Here is a 14,707-nt window from a genome sequence, read left to right as displayed (position 1 = left end):
GCAGCGACCCTCAGCTATATCAAAAAAATGTGTTGCACATTGTTCTTCCTTGCTTCTCCTTTTCTCTTACTCTTTCTGTCGTTCTCGCTACCTCTCTCTTTCCCCCTGTCCTGGCCGTTCTACTCACTGAAGCGTTACCGTGAGGAGGAGGGGGGGGGGGGTGAGGAGAGGGCGATGAGGGATGGAAGGAAGGAGGGAGAGTTGTTTTATCCTCTCCTCTCCGTCTCTCCTGTGCCTGCAGAACAAAAACACTAAATCTATTGCTCTTGTGCACGTGTGTGCCTGGCAAAAAATATCAATGACCACGCTTGCGGATTCACCCCTGAGTCCGCAGCAAATCATTAAAATAGTTTTCTGATTGGAAGTAGTTATTTCTTCTCATTTTAGCTGCATTTATACTCACAGCTGTATTTCAACACACAAAGACAAGGAAATGCACATTTACAGAACACACACATCTTCACAGAAGGGATTACTCTACCGTACAGCAATAGGGGGAGGGGGGGCAAGAGGAGCAGGAGGGAGAGAAGGCAGGAGGGAGGGAGAAGCAGGTTTAAGACTGACTGACAGCTTGCATCCACATGGAGCATCCCCCCTTTCTGCAAGCTGCATTGCACATTTGCTGTCTTCCCCCCTGCCCCCTGCCCCCCTTCTGCATGCAAATACATTCATGAAATAGCCATGGTGGACAGGAAAACACTTGAGTCGCCTGTGTGTGTGTGTGTGTGTGCGTGTGTGTGTGTGACAGATAGGACACCCACCAGCACAGCTGTGAAGAACGTTTGATGTTCTAAAGTGACTCAGTGCTGATGGAGGTTTAACTTATAGTAATAATGATAATATTCTAGTTTTTTCTCTCTATACCACTTGGTTCTTGTGGCTGTTGCTGCAATAATAGGTTTTTGATGGTTTCCGAAGATTCAGTTGTGTTTTTGCAGCTCCAAGAAGACAGGAAAATGTTTAAAACTTGCTGCTGCAGCGGCGTCCTCCTGGGATTAAAGTTTCCCCATGCATCGATAAGAAAATGGGCTCATGCTGACCCCCCACGTTTACTGGACCCTGACCAAGTTATGAATTGGAACAAGAACTTAAGCCAGAAAAATGTCTGGAATTATCAAAAGTGATATTTCCCCCCATTTTAATAATTTCATACAGTTTCCCTGCGCTCTGTCTCTCAGGTACTATGAGACCGGCAGTATCCGTCCTGGGGTGATCGGCGGATCCAAACCAAAGGTTGCTACTCCCAAAGTGGTCGACAAGATCGCCGATTACAAACGCCAAAACCCCACCATGTTTGCCTGGGAGATCCGGGACAGGCTCCTGGCAGAGAGGGTGTGCGACAACGACAGCGTCCCCAGTGTCAGCTCCATCAACAGGTGTTACAGTCTGACAACAGCGTGCATGTGTTTGAGCAGCAAATAACAGGCAACAGGTACTGAGGGAAGGCAGCAGGCGGTGCGTCATCATACCGCAAGATACACTTGGTGTGTGAGTGGAGAGGAGAAGAAGCCGAGAGGCCTCAGTCTCCATATGTATGAAGTAGCCGCAGCTCAGTGGTTCAACACGATGGTACAATGACAACCTGTTCCCCTGAGCGCACAGGCAGAGAGAGGGAGGGATGCTGAAAGAAGAGAGAGGAGGAGAGGGGCAAAGAGGCAAACAAAAGGGAGGGAAGGTGTGTGAGGGTAAGAACAGAGAACGACACAAAAAGAAAGGAAAGAAAGGCTGAGGAAGGAGAGGAAATGAGAGGGCAGGAGAGGAGAGGAAAAGGAAAAGAAAGAGGAAGAAAAGGGCTTGCATGAGCAGCCAAGCAGGAAGTGTGAGGCCCCTCTGCCATGTCAGCCAGCTTCAGCCACTTCACACACACACAGACGCGCACGCGCGCACGCACACACACACACACACACGCACGCACACACACACACACACACACACAACACACACACACACACGCATGCACACACACAAATTTTTTCTCCCAGGATGGTCCTGTTCCCTCTGTCACTCATCCCTCTGTTGTCACTCTCGCACACACAAACGATCACTTCACACTCGCTAATATCTCCTCTCCTCCTCCTCCTGCTTCAGGATCATCCGGACAAAAGTCCAGCAGCAGCCGGGCCAGACGGGCTCAGTGTCGGCTCACAACCTGGGTAGGTCGCAGCTCTAAGGTCCTTTTTCCAACTGTCAAAGCACGTTTTACAGCAGAGCCATTTCCAGGGGGGAAGTTGTTGGTGGAACAAGCAGACATAATGAAATTCCGTTAACGCAAACAGAGAAGAGCTGGTGTGAAATGTTAAGTGCCACAAATGTGCTTTGCTTGAATGCTTTTATGAAGATGTACAGAATTAAATGGGATGAAAGTGGTTTCCTATTTTATCCACTCAGAAGAGTTTTCATGGGCAGAACAGATCTAAAATCAGGTTTGGAATTTTAAAGAAAACTGCACATTATTGCTTAAATGTAGATTTTTAGAAAAAACACATCATGTGAGGGAGGATATACTACATTCAGCGGGGAAATGCTTCCAGACTTTTGCTTTTAGCTGGATAAAATGAACAACAGAGAACTGAAAAGTCATTAAATTACTTTTCACATATGATTAAAGAGAGTTTAAGGGCCAAATTTAATGCCCAGTCAGGGCTGATGTGCGTGGAAAAATCTGTTTAGGAGGACAAACATTAGAAGTTTGTGCCATTTGGGATGAGGAGGCCGAACAGCAGACATACATTCAAGAAGCTGCAACCAAAGCAGGAAGTTATCCATATTTGGATCAATCATGTTTCATTGTGTAACGTCATGCACTATTTTGCCTCTTCTGGCACATCGTATTTCATTTTGCCTGCATTTCCAAAGATCTTTGAATGTTTGAAGCTAACCATCCGAATCATAAAACGATGCCCTGTAATCATAGAGGTCAATAGTTCTGACTCAGAATCAGCTCTTCCCAGATTTGTGTGATCAGAATCAATTACAAACTACTCCAGGCTCTGCTCCTCATTCAGGCGTCCTGTTGTAGTTTTTAATCAGGCCACACAGGCAATATCACTGTTACAGCTATGATGGAGCATTAGTTCCTTATTTTGGATGAATATCTCGGAGTACAAATAAATTTGAGAGTCTCTCTTTCTCTGCTCGTCATTCAGCCCTGAGGTGGATTGTGTTCCAGGCTCTCTCTTATCTTCATGATCACGCGCTGTCTATTAATCTAAATTAATTTCACACACGCTGCTCCTGCAGCCGACACAGTTAGCAGACATGCACGGTTGTGTGCCTGCGCGCGCACACAGCACGCTGACAGATTACACAGATAAATGGGTCCCACTCCCAGGTGGAAAATTGAACATTTGGATTTGCTGAATAAAAGCGCCACGTTGTGATTAAAAAAAAGAGAGAGAAAAGAAAGAGAAAGGAAAATCAGATAATTGAAGTGCTAAATCAAGTGATGGGAAAAGGAGGGATATGCATTCATTATAGCCTCCTGGCGTTAGAGAGGCTGGAAGGGACTTTGATTGTCTAGTTTATTGTCTCTTTTCTTCGGTCTTATTTCCCTTTTTGGTCTCGTCTTGTGTTTCGGGGATCTGCTGGGAGAGAGGATTATGATGTCTGTCTGCTCACTTTTGAGTCCCTCCTGGGATACCGTACTGTCAGTCAGCCCCATGTCCGCTTACAGGGGCACCGATAAGGAACCAGAGAATCAGGGACTGCGTTGTCTGCTGTGTATGTGTGTGTGTGTGTGTGTGTGTGTGTGTGCGTGTGTGTTTGTGTGTCAGAAGGTTGCAAATGTATGTGTGTATTGGGGGGTGGGGTGGGGGGTTGTCACTGAAGCAGTGACAAGTATGTCACTGTGTTGCCCAGCAAAGAACTTGTCTCCTCTGGGGGCAGATTAGAGAGAGAGAGAGAGAGAGAGAGGGGGGGGGGACAGAAAAACAGACAAGACTGCTGTCTTTTGTGGATTTACATACCGTCATTCTAAGAAATGTTAAGAAATGTGCATTTTAATAGTTCTCTTTCTCTCTGTGTGTATAAATATATATATATACACACACACACACACACACATTTACATACACAGTATAATTATTTTCAAACTATTCACAAGAAATAAATGTGTTATTATGGTGTTTGTATGCAGCAACGTCTGTAGCTGCCACACAAGTGTCAGCGGTGACCAGCGATTCAGCCGGATCATCGTACTCCATCAGCGGCATTCTGGGTATCAGCTCTGCTGCCGATGTAGGCAAACGGAAGAGGGACGAAGGTGAGAGATGGTCTGTGTGTGTGTGTGTATGTGTGCGTGTGTGTGTGTGTGTTGGCGTGTGCGCTCTGTATTCAAGCATTTCAGAATATTCAAGGCGCACCTGGGATTTACCCTGGAAACTGCTGGAATATTTGGAAAACTCATCAGCAGTTAGAAAACATGGCGATAAAGAGCGAGAGACAGAGCCCCCAGTGGTGTTCTGTCTACCCCCCCTCAGTCCGACATCTGCTCCTGTCTCATTTACTGCAGGAGACTGTCTGTGATGGCTTTTTAATGCCAATGACACACACACATTCTCTCTCTCTCTCTCTGTCACACCCACCCACCCACACACACACACACACACAGGTGCACATGTAAGCCCACCCTGCCAAACAAGCATGTACACACGGTACATCTCTGTGCTCACACAGAAGTGCGCCGCTTTATTAACATGCACACAACATTGATCCAGCATGACAGTGTGTGTGATCAATAGTGCATGAATAAACTCTCGTCTCAGGTAGATTTCCAGAGAAGCAGCATTACTAAAGAAATATGAGTTTAGCGATGAAGACATCTGAGTTAGGATTCACCCCACACACCGACACACACCCACTACATATCGTTTAATGAGTCTAAATTCATCTAAATTATCTACTACTAAACCTGATAAAATCATGGAGGACAAATACGTTTCTTAGAATGTACAAAAACAATAGAGCACACATATCCAAGAGCGATGTTCTGCTAATTACACAAATATATGATGCTATTAAATCCTCCAACACCTGGGAGCAACAGTGATCTCATAGTCACCTCGGTAGCGCCTACACCACACCACAGGATTCATGTTTGGTGCTCGGCTCTCCTTCCAACTCCTCAATACCTCCTCACACCTTACTTCCTGGAAGCGTCCAACAATTGTGCCATTGCCTCTTATCAGCGGTGCTTCGGTGGCAGAGGTCTGCGCGGTGGGCTCCGTGGTCTAATTAACAGCATTGCTAATCACAGCTTCCATTAGAGCAGCCCCTGCTGGATAATGACACACACCCAGCAAGGGGCGACGGGGGAAACAGCATGCACTGACACGGACAGACAAACACAGATACACAACAGTGCCAGATTCTCACACTCTTGCCCATATGTTAACCATTTGAATACAGGAGGGATAAGACAAATGGACACAGGAGAATAAGAGACACGCTGCTTTGTTTTCACCTCTGCTGCCTCTGTGCAGGTTAATATGTCATACATGCAATAATGACATCGGACTGTGTTCCAGGAATTAAAAACTCATCTTAAAGCACAATGAAAGTGTCTCAAACGGACTCATTTTTGTGCTTTCTGGGGGTAAAAATAGAGAGGGATCGCATGATCTCCCGTTTCCACAGGTTTGCATAAATTCATAATATCAAATTAACAGTATTGTTTATTTGGCTGGAAAACATCTGTTTCCATATAAAGGACACAAGTTCAAATCGCACTTCTTCGGTGTCCTGGAGGAAGCTTAGGGGTGTTTTTGTTATTCTTCTAAAAAATTGATTAAAATTATCATATCATTACATAATACATTATATATTGACAATATAGACATATTGCAACCATCAAAATAGCAGCTGGGACTGCAGCTTGCAGATACACACTTATGTGTGTGTGTGTGTGTGTGTGTGTGCAGGGGGTAAAGCCCTGTGCTGACCTCTGCCCCCCCAGCCAAAGCAAAGGGAAGTGGGGAGTCACCAGGGTGAAATGTAGCTGAATGAGAGTGAATGGAAGAACTTGACTTGTGGGGCCAAAAGGGGACTATTGTATCTTAACCTATTCTCTCACACAGGGGCTGTGTGCGTGTGTGTGTGTTTTTGTGTGTGTGTGTGTGTGTGTGTGTGCACGCTTCAGAAAATGGCTTAACTTTTCTCTTAAATAAATAAAAAAAATATTTAATGGAAAATAAAATATATTTGTGTTGCAGAAAGAAGAAATAGCAGCATGAACTAATAACAGCATTTGAGGTATTTATTCAGAGGGCCAAAATGACCTCTGACCTCTGTGTGCAGCCACTGTGACGTGCAGGGGCTGACAGATAAAAGATGTTTTATCTGTCAGCCCCTGCAAAAAAAAGCAAAAGTTGGGGGGGGGCCCGCCCTTCACCCTGAGTCTCCCACACCCTAACACTCTGATCCTTGAAGTTTAGATCTCACACACACACACACATACACACACACACACACACACACACACACACACACACACACACACCCACACACACACACACACACACAGCAAAACCCATTTTATTGCACAAATATACCTTGGTTAATAAATGCAAACATTAAAAATGGTTTGTGGAGAAAAAAGGCCACATCAAGCCAAGAGAATGAGATGATGTTATTTTCTTGAGGGGGGGGGGGGGTGGAAGGTGGAAGGAGAGAACAATAAAGTCTCATTGTTTGTTTTGTTCTGCTCTGAAAAAGAGGAAAAACAAGCACTTCCCTTCTGAGACTGACTCAGAGATAGAGGCAGCTGTGTGTGTGCATGTGTGTGTGTATAGGGGGGGAGAGAGAGAGAGAGAAAGAGAGAGCACATATCCATCAGTGAATAGGATTTAACTTGTCACACCAATGAGTTTCTTTACCCATCTATGGATACAATGAGACTAGCCGGATATCAAGATACCCACCCAACTGCGTGGCCACCCCCCGACATCGGGGACAGATGCATACATGCACACACCCAGTGGTGCCCATACACACAAATGGTATATTTATAATCATAAAAAAATCTTTTGTGATATTCCTTGATAACAGGCACTGTTGTCCTTTTACCGTGTGGTTACATTGGGTAGGTCTCTCAGTGTGTGTGAGTGTGTGTGTACGTGCATGCGTATGGGTGCGCTTGAGGGTGTGCACGCGTGCACATGCGAGTGCGTGGAGAGAAAGCAATAAGGTGACTGAAATGGTGCCATCAGAGCTACATGATTGATCAATTGAATTCCATCATGAGGACTGACCGGTGGGATTAAATGGGTCGCCGTGGGTTACCAGGCTAAAGCATCATATCGGCTTTGTCTCCCTCCCTGATTGGTCTGTCACCAGAGACCTAGACCATACACTCACAGCTCCTAGCATCTGTGAGTGTGTGTGTGTGTGTGTGTGCGTGTGTGTGTGTGTGTGTGTGTGTGTGTGTGTGTGTGTGTGTGTGAGAGAGAGAGACACTATAGTGGAGAAGGTGAGATTATGATCAGTGTGTTGTGTGAGAGTAAGTGAAAGAGGTTTTGTGAGTTATGCAGCTCTCTGTGAGGATGAGGTTGTTCTGTTAGCGGCCAGTTGAGGTTTGCTACAAGTCTGAGGGACAATGTGACAAAAACGGTCCTAGTGCCACCGAACTGTAGCAGAATGTCATTAAATCGGATTTGGCTGAATGACACAGCAGGAGATCATGTCCAGATCATGTTAAAATAGTTTTAGCAGCTGAGCTAGCCTGTGTTTAGCACAGTGGGCAATACTTTCATTCACAAAGGTCAGCAGATGGTGGCAGTAAGCTATCACACAGAGCCACACTGGCCATCGTGAGCATCCTCACTGTCCCACATTGGTTTTATTGGCCACCCTTGATCTGGATGAACGCAACTATATATGTGAGGTTACAGTATCTGATGCTACAAAGAAGAGAGCGATTGAACAGATAAAGGATAGTGTGTGTATTTGGAGCCAATTCTCATCTGTCTTGTTTCTCCTGTTTCTGCAACAGACACACCAAACAGGAACCAGGCCTAAAATAGATCCTCAGCACCAGTTTGGAGCAGTGAATTGGCCCTATAGCGAGGGATTTTCACTCTCATCCCCTTTTTCTCTTTATCGTTTGCTCTCACTCACTCTTTCTAATCATTTGTGGGCCGCGACTCTTCAGAGTTCTTATAATTGTCTCGTTCAGTCCCTCAGCCTTGCAATAACTGCAGGATACAAGAGCTCACAGTCTAATACTGATACCACAGCAATATACTATATATATATACGTGTGTGTGTGTGTGTGTGTGTGTGTGTGTGTGTGTGTGTGTGTGTGTGTGTGTGTGGTGATACCAGTGGATGTGTGTATATTTTATAGGCTACAGTGTATTTTTGACAGAGGGAGAGTGGGGGACAGTGTGCGCTTGGTAATCGACTGCATTTTTATTGCATTTTCTCTCGTCTCCACAATCTTCTCCGTCTTAAATCAGCACATTGAGCTTTTACATTGGTCCACATTCGCCAGAGAATGTCAGAGATTTATTTCATCAACTCAGGACTTCAACCTTGACTTTGGCCCAGCAGATGGAAGAACTCCCTCATCTTCCCCTGTAGACCTCTTCTGTTTCTCCTCTCACCATTATTTCAACCCTTTCTAACCCACTTCCCTGTGTTCTCTGTGACAGGTCTGCAGGAGTCGCCGCTGGCTAATGGGCACGGTCACAGCGGCCGTGACTTCCTCAGGAAGCAGATGAGAGGGGAGCTGTTCTCTCCACAGCAGATCGAGGTATTGGACCGTCTGTTTGACAGACAGCCTCCCTGTCCAATCCAATCCAACTCTGACCTCTATGCGAGCCCTGACTCTGGCAAGGTAAGGGCGTGGCATCATGCAGGTTTTGGGTTGAGGCTGATGGTTTAAGTGGTGATGGCCATAGAGGTCTCGCTAATCTGTTATCATTTGGTACCGTGCACCTTATTGGTCCGATTTTCTGCTTGTGTTGACTCACCACTGTGTTGCCATAACACCATAAAGCATGCTAACAAGCTGTGCATTTATGCAATTTCGCTATGCTCAAGCTTTTGCATTCCAAAAAGCCATTTCACAGGCTTGCATCAATAACACTGAAGATTTATTTTGGAGAAGAAGAAATTTAATATATTAATGATATATAACTTATTTCATTTTGCATTTGGTTAAAAGAAATTGCCAAAATCCACCATAGTACTTTTAAGATTACATAGATCGGTAAACATTAGTATTGCTAGATGTCAGTATTTGACCTTTTGATTACACAGGGTTAAATATTATAATTACTATTATTTTACCAACAGATTCACTTCTGTGTTTTTTCTTGCAAGCCTGAAATGCTGAATCTGTTGTAGCTAAAGCCTGACCCGCCTGCTATGCCTTTGCCATGCCATGCCGTGCCAATGTTGACAGAAATTTGAACGGTGTAACCTCATTTCACGTGTCTTCTTGGTCAGTCTGGAACATCCGCCAGTGTTCCTCAGCCATGCAGACCCAGTCAGGCTTGGCCTATCGATGTTTCTATAATCTAGATACACTGCAGGGGTTAATGAGCATATTGACCTGGCTCTTATTATGACCTCACTTCCTGCTGCTCAGGGATCGCAGCAGAGATGTCAGCATGCTGATGTGTCTGGTGAATGAGCTGCGTATGGTGTTTGCATGTGAGAGAGGATAATACAAGAAAAAAACAACTTGGAAAGACCTCCCTGAGGAGTGCATTAAATCTGTGCTGAATAGAGGAGTTGAATGAGTCTTCTGAATAGATTGATAATACCATAACCACTTTTTTAACCTGACATTTCATGTATTTATTTAGTCACTGCCAAAGGCATCAGGACCAACACACGCTGAGGGATCTGCAGTATATTTAGTCACATCTAGGCTGCAGCCTTAGACCTTTAGGGCGAGGTTATGCCTTTTAGTCCATTCACTTCCGTCTGACTGACATGGAGAGAAGAGTGGTGTAGGGCGAGAGGTCGACAGGGATTGGCTCTCATTGCTCTATAGACTGACACTAAAGACGATAATACCCATGATTCATAGGTCAGTGTCCTCTCTGAGCCCGGTCAAGCCGCCAGGATCAGGGGTAGGGGCTCCAAACTCCGGGTTGCCCCGGGGTCAAGCACGAGCTGCATTGTGATGACAAAAAGGTGTGCATGCACATACACACCCTGTCTTTCTTTCACACAATCACAAATTCACATTGGTTGACCGGCTCGACTAAGGACCCCCGTAAAATGATTGACAGTTGCGCCCCTGTGAGACAGTCACACTGATGGCCGAGTCTCAGTTATTAGGGTTGAAGTGCATGTTTGTGTGTGTGTGTGCGCACCTATGACTGTCATACATGTGGAATCTTGAATATAGCAATGTGGCGTCCAGCCACCTTTGTGGTTACAAACATTTGGACCTGACAGGTTTATTAACTGTTCAAACCAGTGGGCATCGATTTAAAATTCACAAGCGGAGAAAACAGGACCCACAATGCAGACGTGGACTCTTGATTAAGGGGGTTTTAATGAAATAGGGTGCAAATAAGGGAGGCAAAAATAAACAACAATATAGGAGAATCACAGGAAGCAGGAGTGCAGGACAGGTCAGGGAGACCAGGTTCAGGATTCTCAACTAACAAAACAGGCAAAAAGTTGTAAGTGATTTAAACAGAGACAAGCGTTCCCAAGTATGAACACCAACGATCTGGCATCAGGTGAAGGAAGGGGCCACTCTTTAAGCTGCATGGCCGATCAACTGAGACTGGGATCAGGTGTGTAAGGTGGGCCAGCCCTGCCCGCCTGGGAACATAAGGAACAGAAAACAAACACAAGCAAGGCAAACACACACCAAATAAATCATAAAAAAAACCTGTGTGTGTGTTTGTACGTGTCTGATATAGCACTTTTTGAACAGTTAAGAATCAAAAAAGGAATTAATTGAGTCAAAGAGGGGTCAAAGAGGAGGCAAACGGTTGCGTTTCAGGTACCAACACTTGATTAAAATATAACACTGATATACTGCCATTTAGGAATTTATTTGAAGCTCCTCATTATTTTAGCTTTCGACCTTCTTTTTTATATTCCTTCATCCTCCTGGATTAGATAAAAAAGTTAAATTGCCCACAATGCTTTAGTGTTTGTCTGGGGGCTTTTCCCCTCATCTTTCCTCCCCAACGGGCCGTCCTTTTATCACATCCTTGTCTTCTGCTCTCGTCCTCTTTCCCTGTCATCTATTAAGTCCTGGTATTAATTTACGTGCGTGCACTCATACGCGTGTCTGCATGTGTGCCTGTCAGGGAGAGTTCATTTAAATTTCCCTTCAATCGCTTCCTATTACTCAGGTGATAAATCAGCAGCGTTGATGGAACCCCTTTCCTCCCGTGCTGCCCCAGGTCCAAATGCACCCCCTGACACTGGGTAGACGGGCCAGACAGGACAGATCCAGTGGAGTATGTCCGACTTTCTGTCTGACAACGGTTCAGTTTGTTCCATCAGAACAAACCAATCCAGAATAAAAAACAGCTGACCACGGTTTAGTGTTCATATCTGACTGGTTGGACACACAACAGCAGAAACTACAAACGCTGACTTCACAACATGGGTCAGTTTGTAGCATCCACAGATGCGTGGAGGTATGAATGAAGCCACAGGGTTAGAAATCAAACACCACAATTTAATTCAAACCTTGAATTATTAATTACACTCATTTGCTAGTTTTTTGTACTTGTGGGGGCCACTTCCTAAGATTTGAGGTCCGGCTGCCTCAAAGGAAAATGAATATCCTCCCCGGTGCAGCCACGCTCGGTTTGAGCGCAGATGAATTTCTTCCCCTCAATCCCTGTCTCAGTTTGTGGTCCTCTGAGGGAATTGTATTTGTTTATAGTCAACCCTTTTTCCATCAGGAGCACTCAAGACAATGTGGAGAGAAAGAGAGAGAGAAAGAGGGAGAGAGGAGGAGAGGGATGGAAAAATCAGGAGCTATTTGAGGAATGGAGCAAAAATGAAAAACTATTATGCAAATTTCTCAGGCCAGCAAGGCCAAGATGTGCATGGTGTGTGAGTGTGTGTGTGTGTGTGTGTGTATGTGTGTGTGTGTGTGTGTGAGAGAGAGAGAGAGTGTGTGAGGGTCGATTATGGCTCATCTGTTATTGATGTGAAATTTGAACCAAACCATTTCTTTCCAAGATATGAGTCAACCTGCTGTTTTTGTAAGAGGGCAGATTAAGAGAAAGAACAATAAATAAATAAAATCAAGATAAATATAATAAAATAGCCATACAAGGAAATGTTAACAGAATATTCAGGTAGGGTTTTTGAGATTTCATTGGGAGTGAGAAGGAAGCAGACAACACCAATCCTGAAGTTGTGTATTCTTATTAAATAAAGCTCAGAATTCAACATTTTAAATTGCATTTTATGCTGTAGAACCGACTTATCAGTTGACTCCCAATATGATTTATTTTGACCCTTTCAGCCAACGTCTCCCCCAGTGGACACACAACTCACACATCCCATGATGACAAATGTTCACCACTTCAAGGATTTAGCACCACTGTGACACCTTATGGAGGGTGTGTGGTTAAAACACCCTCGACATCTCCGACACAACTAAAGTGACGCCACTGAAACCAAGTTTGATTTGTGATGCTTGCAGTTGATTGGCCGGGACAGCGGTTTGCAGGACGGTGTCACACCGTGTTGTTGGATATGCTGATGCAGGTTATACAGACGGAAGATTACTTGTTGCAGGTGGTAGAAGTCGTTGGTGCTAGCAGGAGATGCCATAGTTGTGTAGTTCAGTGTGTAGTTCACAACCCTCCTCGCCTCTCTGTCCATTAACTGCTTCCCATTGTCATCATGTCTTATCTGTATCAATCTCTCTTTTTCATCCCCATCTCCTCAATTCATCTCACTACGTATTTATTTACACACGCACACGTAAATCCAGCCCAGCTCCAACACCCCCATCCCCCAAAGCCTCGGTCCCTCCGTGGCGGGCAGCTGCGTCTCTCTGCCTTGATGAGGGTTGATGGCGCTGTATGAGCGGTAGAATTGACAACATTTACGGGGCTGAATGAGAATGATCCATCTTCCTTAGCAGGGCTGTCACCCTACTGGCCAAACTTCATCATGGCCAATTACCACAGCAGACCCCTTCTTTTCTGGTTGTGCCGGGGACCGGCCCCCATCTACATGGACACATTAGACACTGGGGTAATAGGACAGGGCACAGCCAGGAAAGGAAGTGGAGGAATAGATGATCTGGCAAAAAAAGAGAAAAAACTACAGGTGTGATGTGTGTGTGCTGGGGTGGGGGGCATTAAGAGAGAAAAGAAGGTTTAAAACGTGTCTGAAGTGCAAAGAGTAAGAGAGGAAGATGTGTGTGTAGTGTACTGGGTAAGCTCTTATTTGGCAGGTCACAGTCCAGTGGTTGTGTTGTGTGTTGACGAGTACAGGGGTGTTTAAGAGGTCAGTGAGCACAAACACACCTACACCTACACCTACACACACACACACACGCACACACACACACACACACACACACACACACACACACACACACACACACACACACACACACACACACACACAGATGTAGGGCTATTTAAAGGGTCACTGCAAAACTCACACCTCATCACCTAAAAGAAATTCCGATTGCTGTCATTAGTGTATTGGTGCATGCACTCTCTCTCTCTCCCTCTCTCTCTCTCTCTCTCACACACACACACACACACACACACACGTACACACAAACACATACAGATGATATAATCTGGACACTGTACTGTATTGTTCTATTTTCTCATGGCTGCTCCAGTTTTCTTTGGGTCCTGTTACAGAAAAGGACACAAGGTTGTTTAGTGACTCCAGACTGCCACTAGATGAGTCTGTGAGTGTTGTGTGTCCCTGATTAGGAATAAACTGTAATTAATGAGGGATAGGTGGGTAAATGGATAGAGTTTTGCTGTATGCTGCGTGCACCATATTTTTGTCGCACAGGCTTAAATTTAGAGTTTCATGTAGAAAAATATATTAACGTAAATAAATTAAAATAAATGACCAGAAACCTGCAGTTTCATGGTCGCCTCCAGACGAAGATCCAAACAGTTTTAAACAGCCTATTTTCAAGCACATAAATGGATATACAGCCTGGAAATAAAAGGTTGATTTGTACATCCATTATACCTATGTAAGCGAAAATCAGTAGGTGATCAATATTTAGTCCAGTTCTTATAAACAGTGTGTGTATTTGTGTGAACATCTGTTTAATATATTTGGAGGTGCAAGAAAATTCAAATATGGATCTTCTAGTGAATTCAACGTCACCCATTTTTAGGAAGCAATTATTTCGTCGAAAAGAAATCTTATCTCCAGCCTTAATTTATTTTATGGATTTGTGTTAAACATGAGTTTTATTGAATAATTTAAAGGGCATTAAGACTGTCCTCAAGTTGGACACACACACACGCACACACGCCCATACGCACAAAGGAGAGGCCAGTTCTACACCCATCATGTGCAGCAGTCCTGAAAATAGATGCTTAATCTATATTTAGTGTTTCACGTGTGTCAAAGCTCTAAACTCTAAATGATCACACTCACCCAGTTAAAGTTGGTGGGATGAGGACGGATGGTTCCTGGTTTGGTGTTAGGGTCAAGCAGAGGTGAGTGGACAGTTCCCATTATTTACCTGTCATCGTCTTGTAGGAGCGCAAGTGCA

The 14,707-nt window shown here is 44.7% G+C and overlaps 1 protein-coding gene across 5 annotated transcripts in view; it reads left to right on the top strand.

Annotated features, from left to right (window-relative positions):
* The window catches only part of pax5 (paired box 5), a 41,378-nt gene that overhangs the window by 12,579 nt on the left and 14,092 nt on the right, over window positions 1–14,707 (top strand). For 4 of the 5 annotated variants that reach the window (XM_029850116.1, XM_029850119.1, XM_029850117.1 and 1 more), the window contains 4 exon segments: window positions 1,179–1,376; window positions 2,089–2,153; window positions 4,136–4,261; window positions 8,649–8,833. In XM_029850116.1, coding sequence (XP_029705976.1) covers window positions 1,179–1,376; window positions 2,089–2,153; window positions 4,136–4,261; window positions 8,649–8,833 — 574 coding nt within the window. 5 annotated transcript variants of the gene reach the window in all.

Source organism: Takifugu rubripes, chromosome 17, assembly GCF_901000725.2.
Source record: "Takifugu rubripes chromosome 17, fTakRub1.2, whole genome shotgun sequence".
Classification (NCBI taxonomy): Eukaryota; Metazoa; Chordata; class Actinopteri; order Tetraodontiformes; family Tetraodontidae; genus Takifugu; species Takifugu rubripes.
Note: the sequence above shows the minus strand (reverse complement) of the source record. Positions and strands in the feature narration are given on the sequence as shown.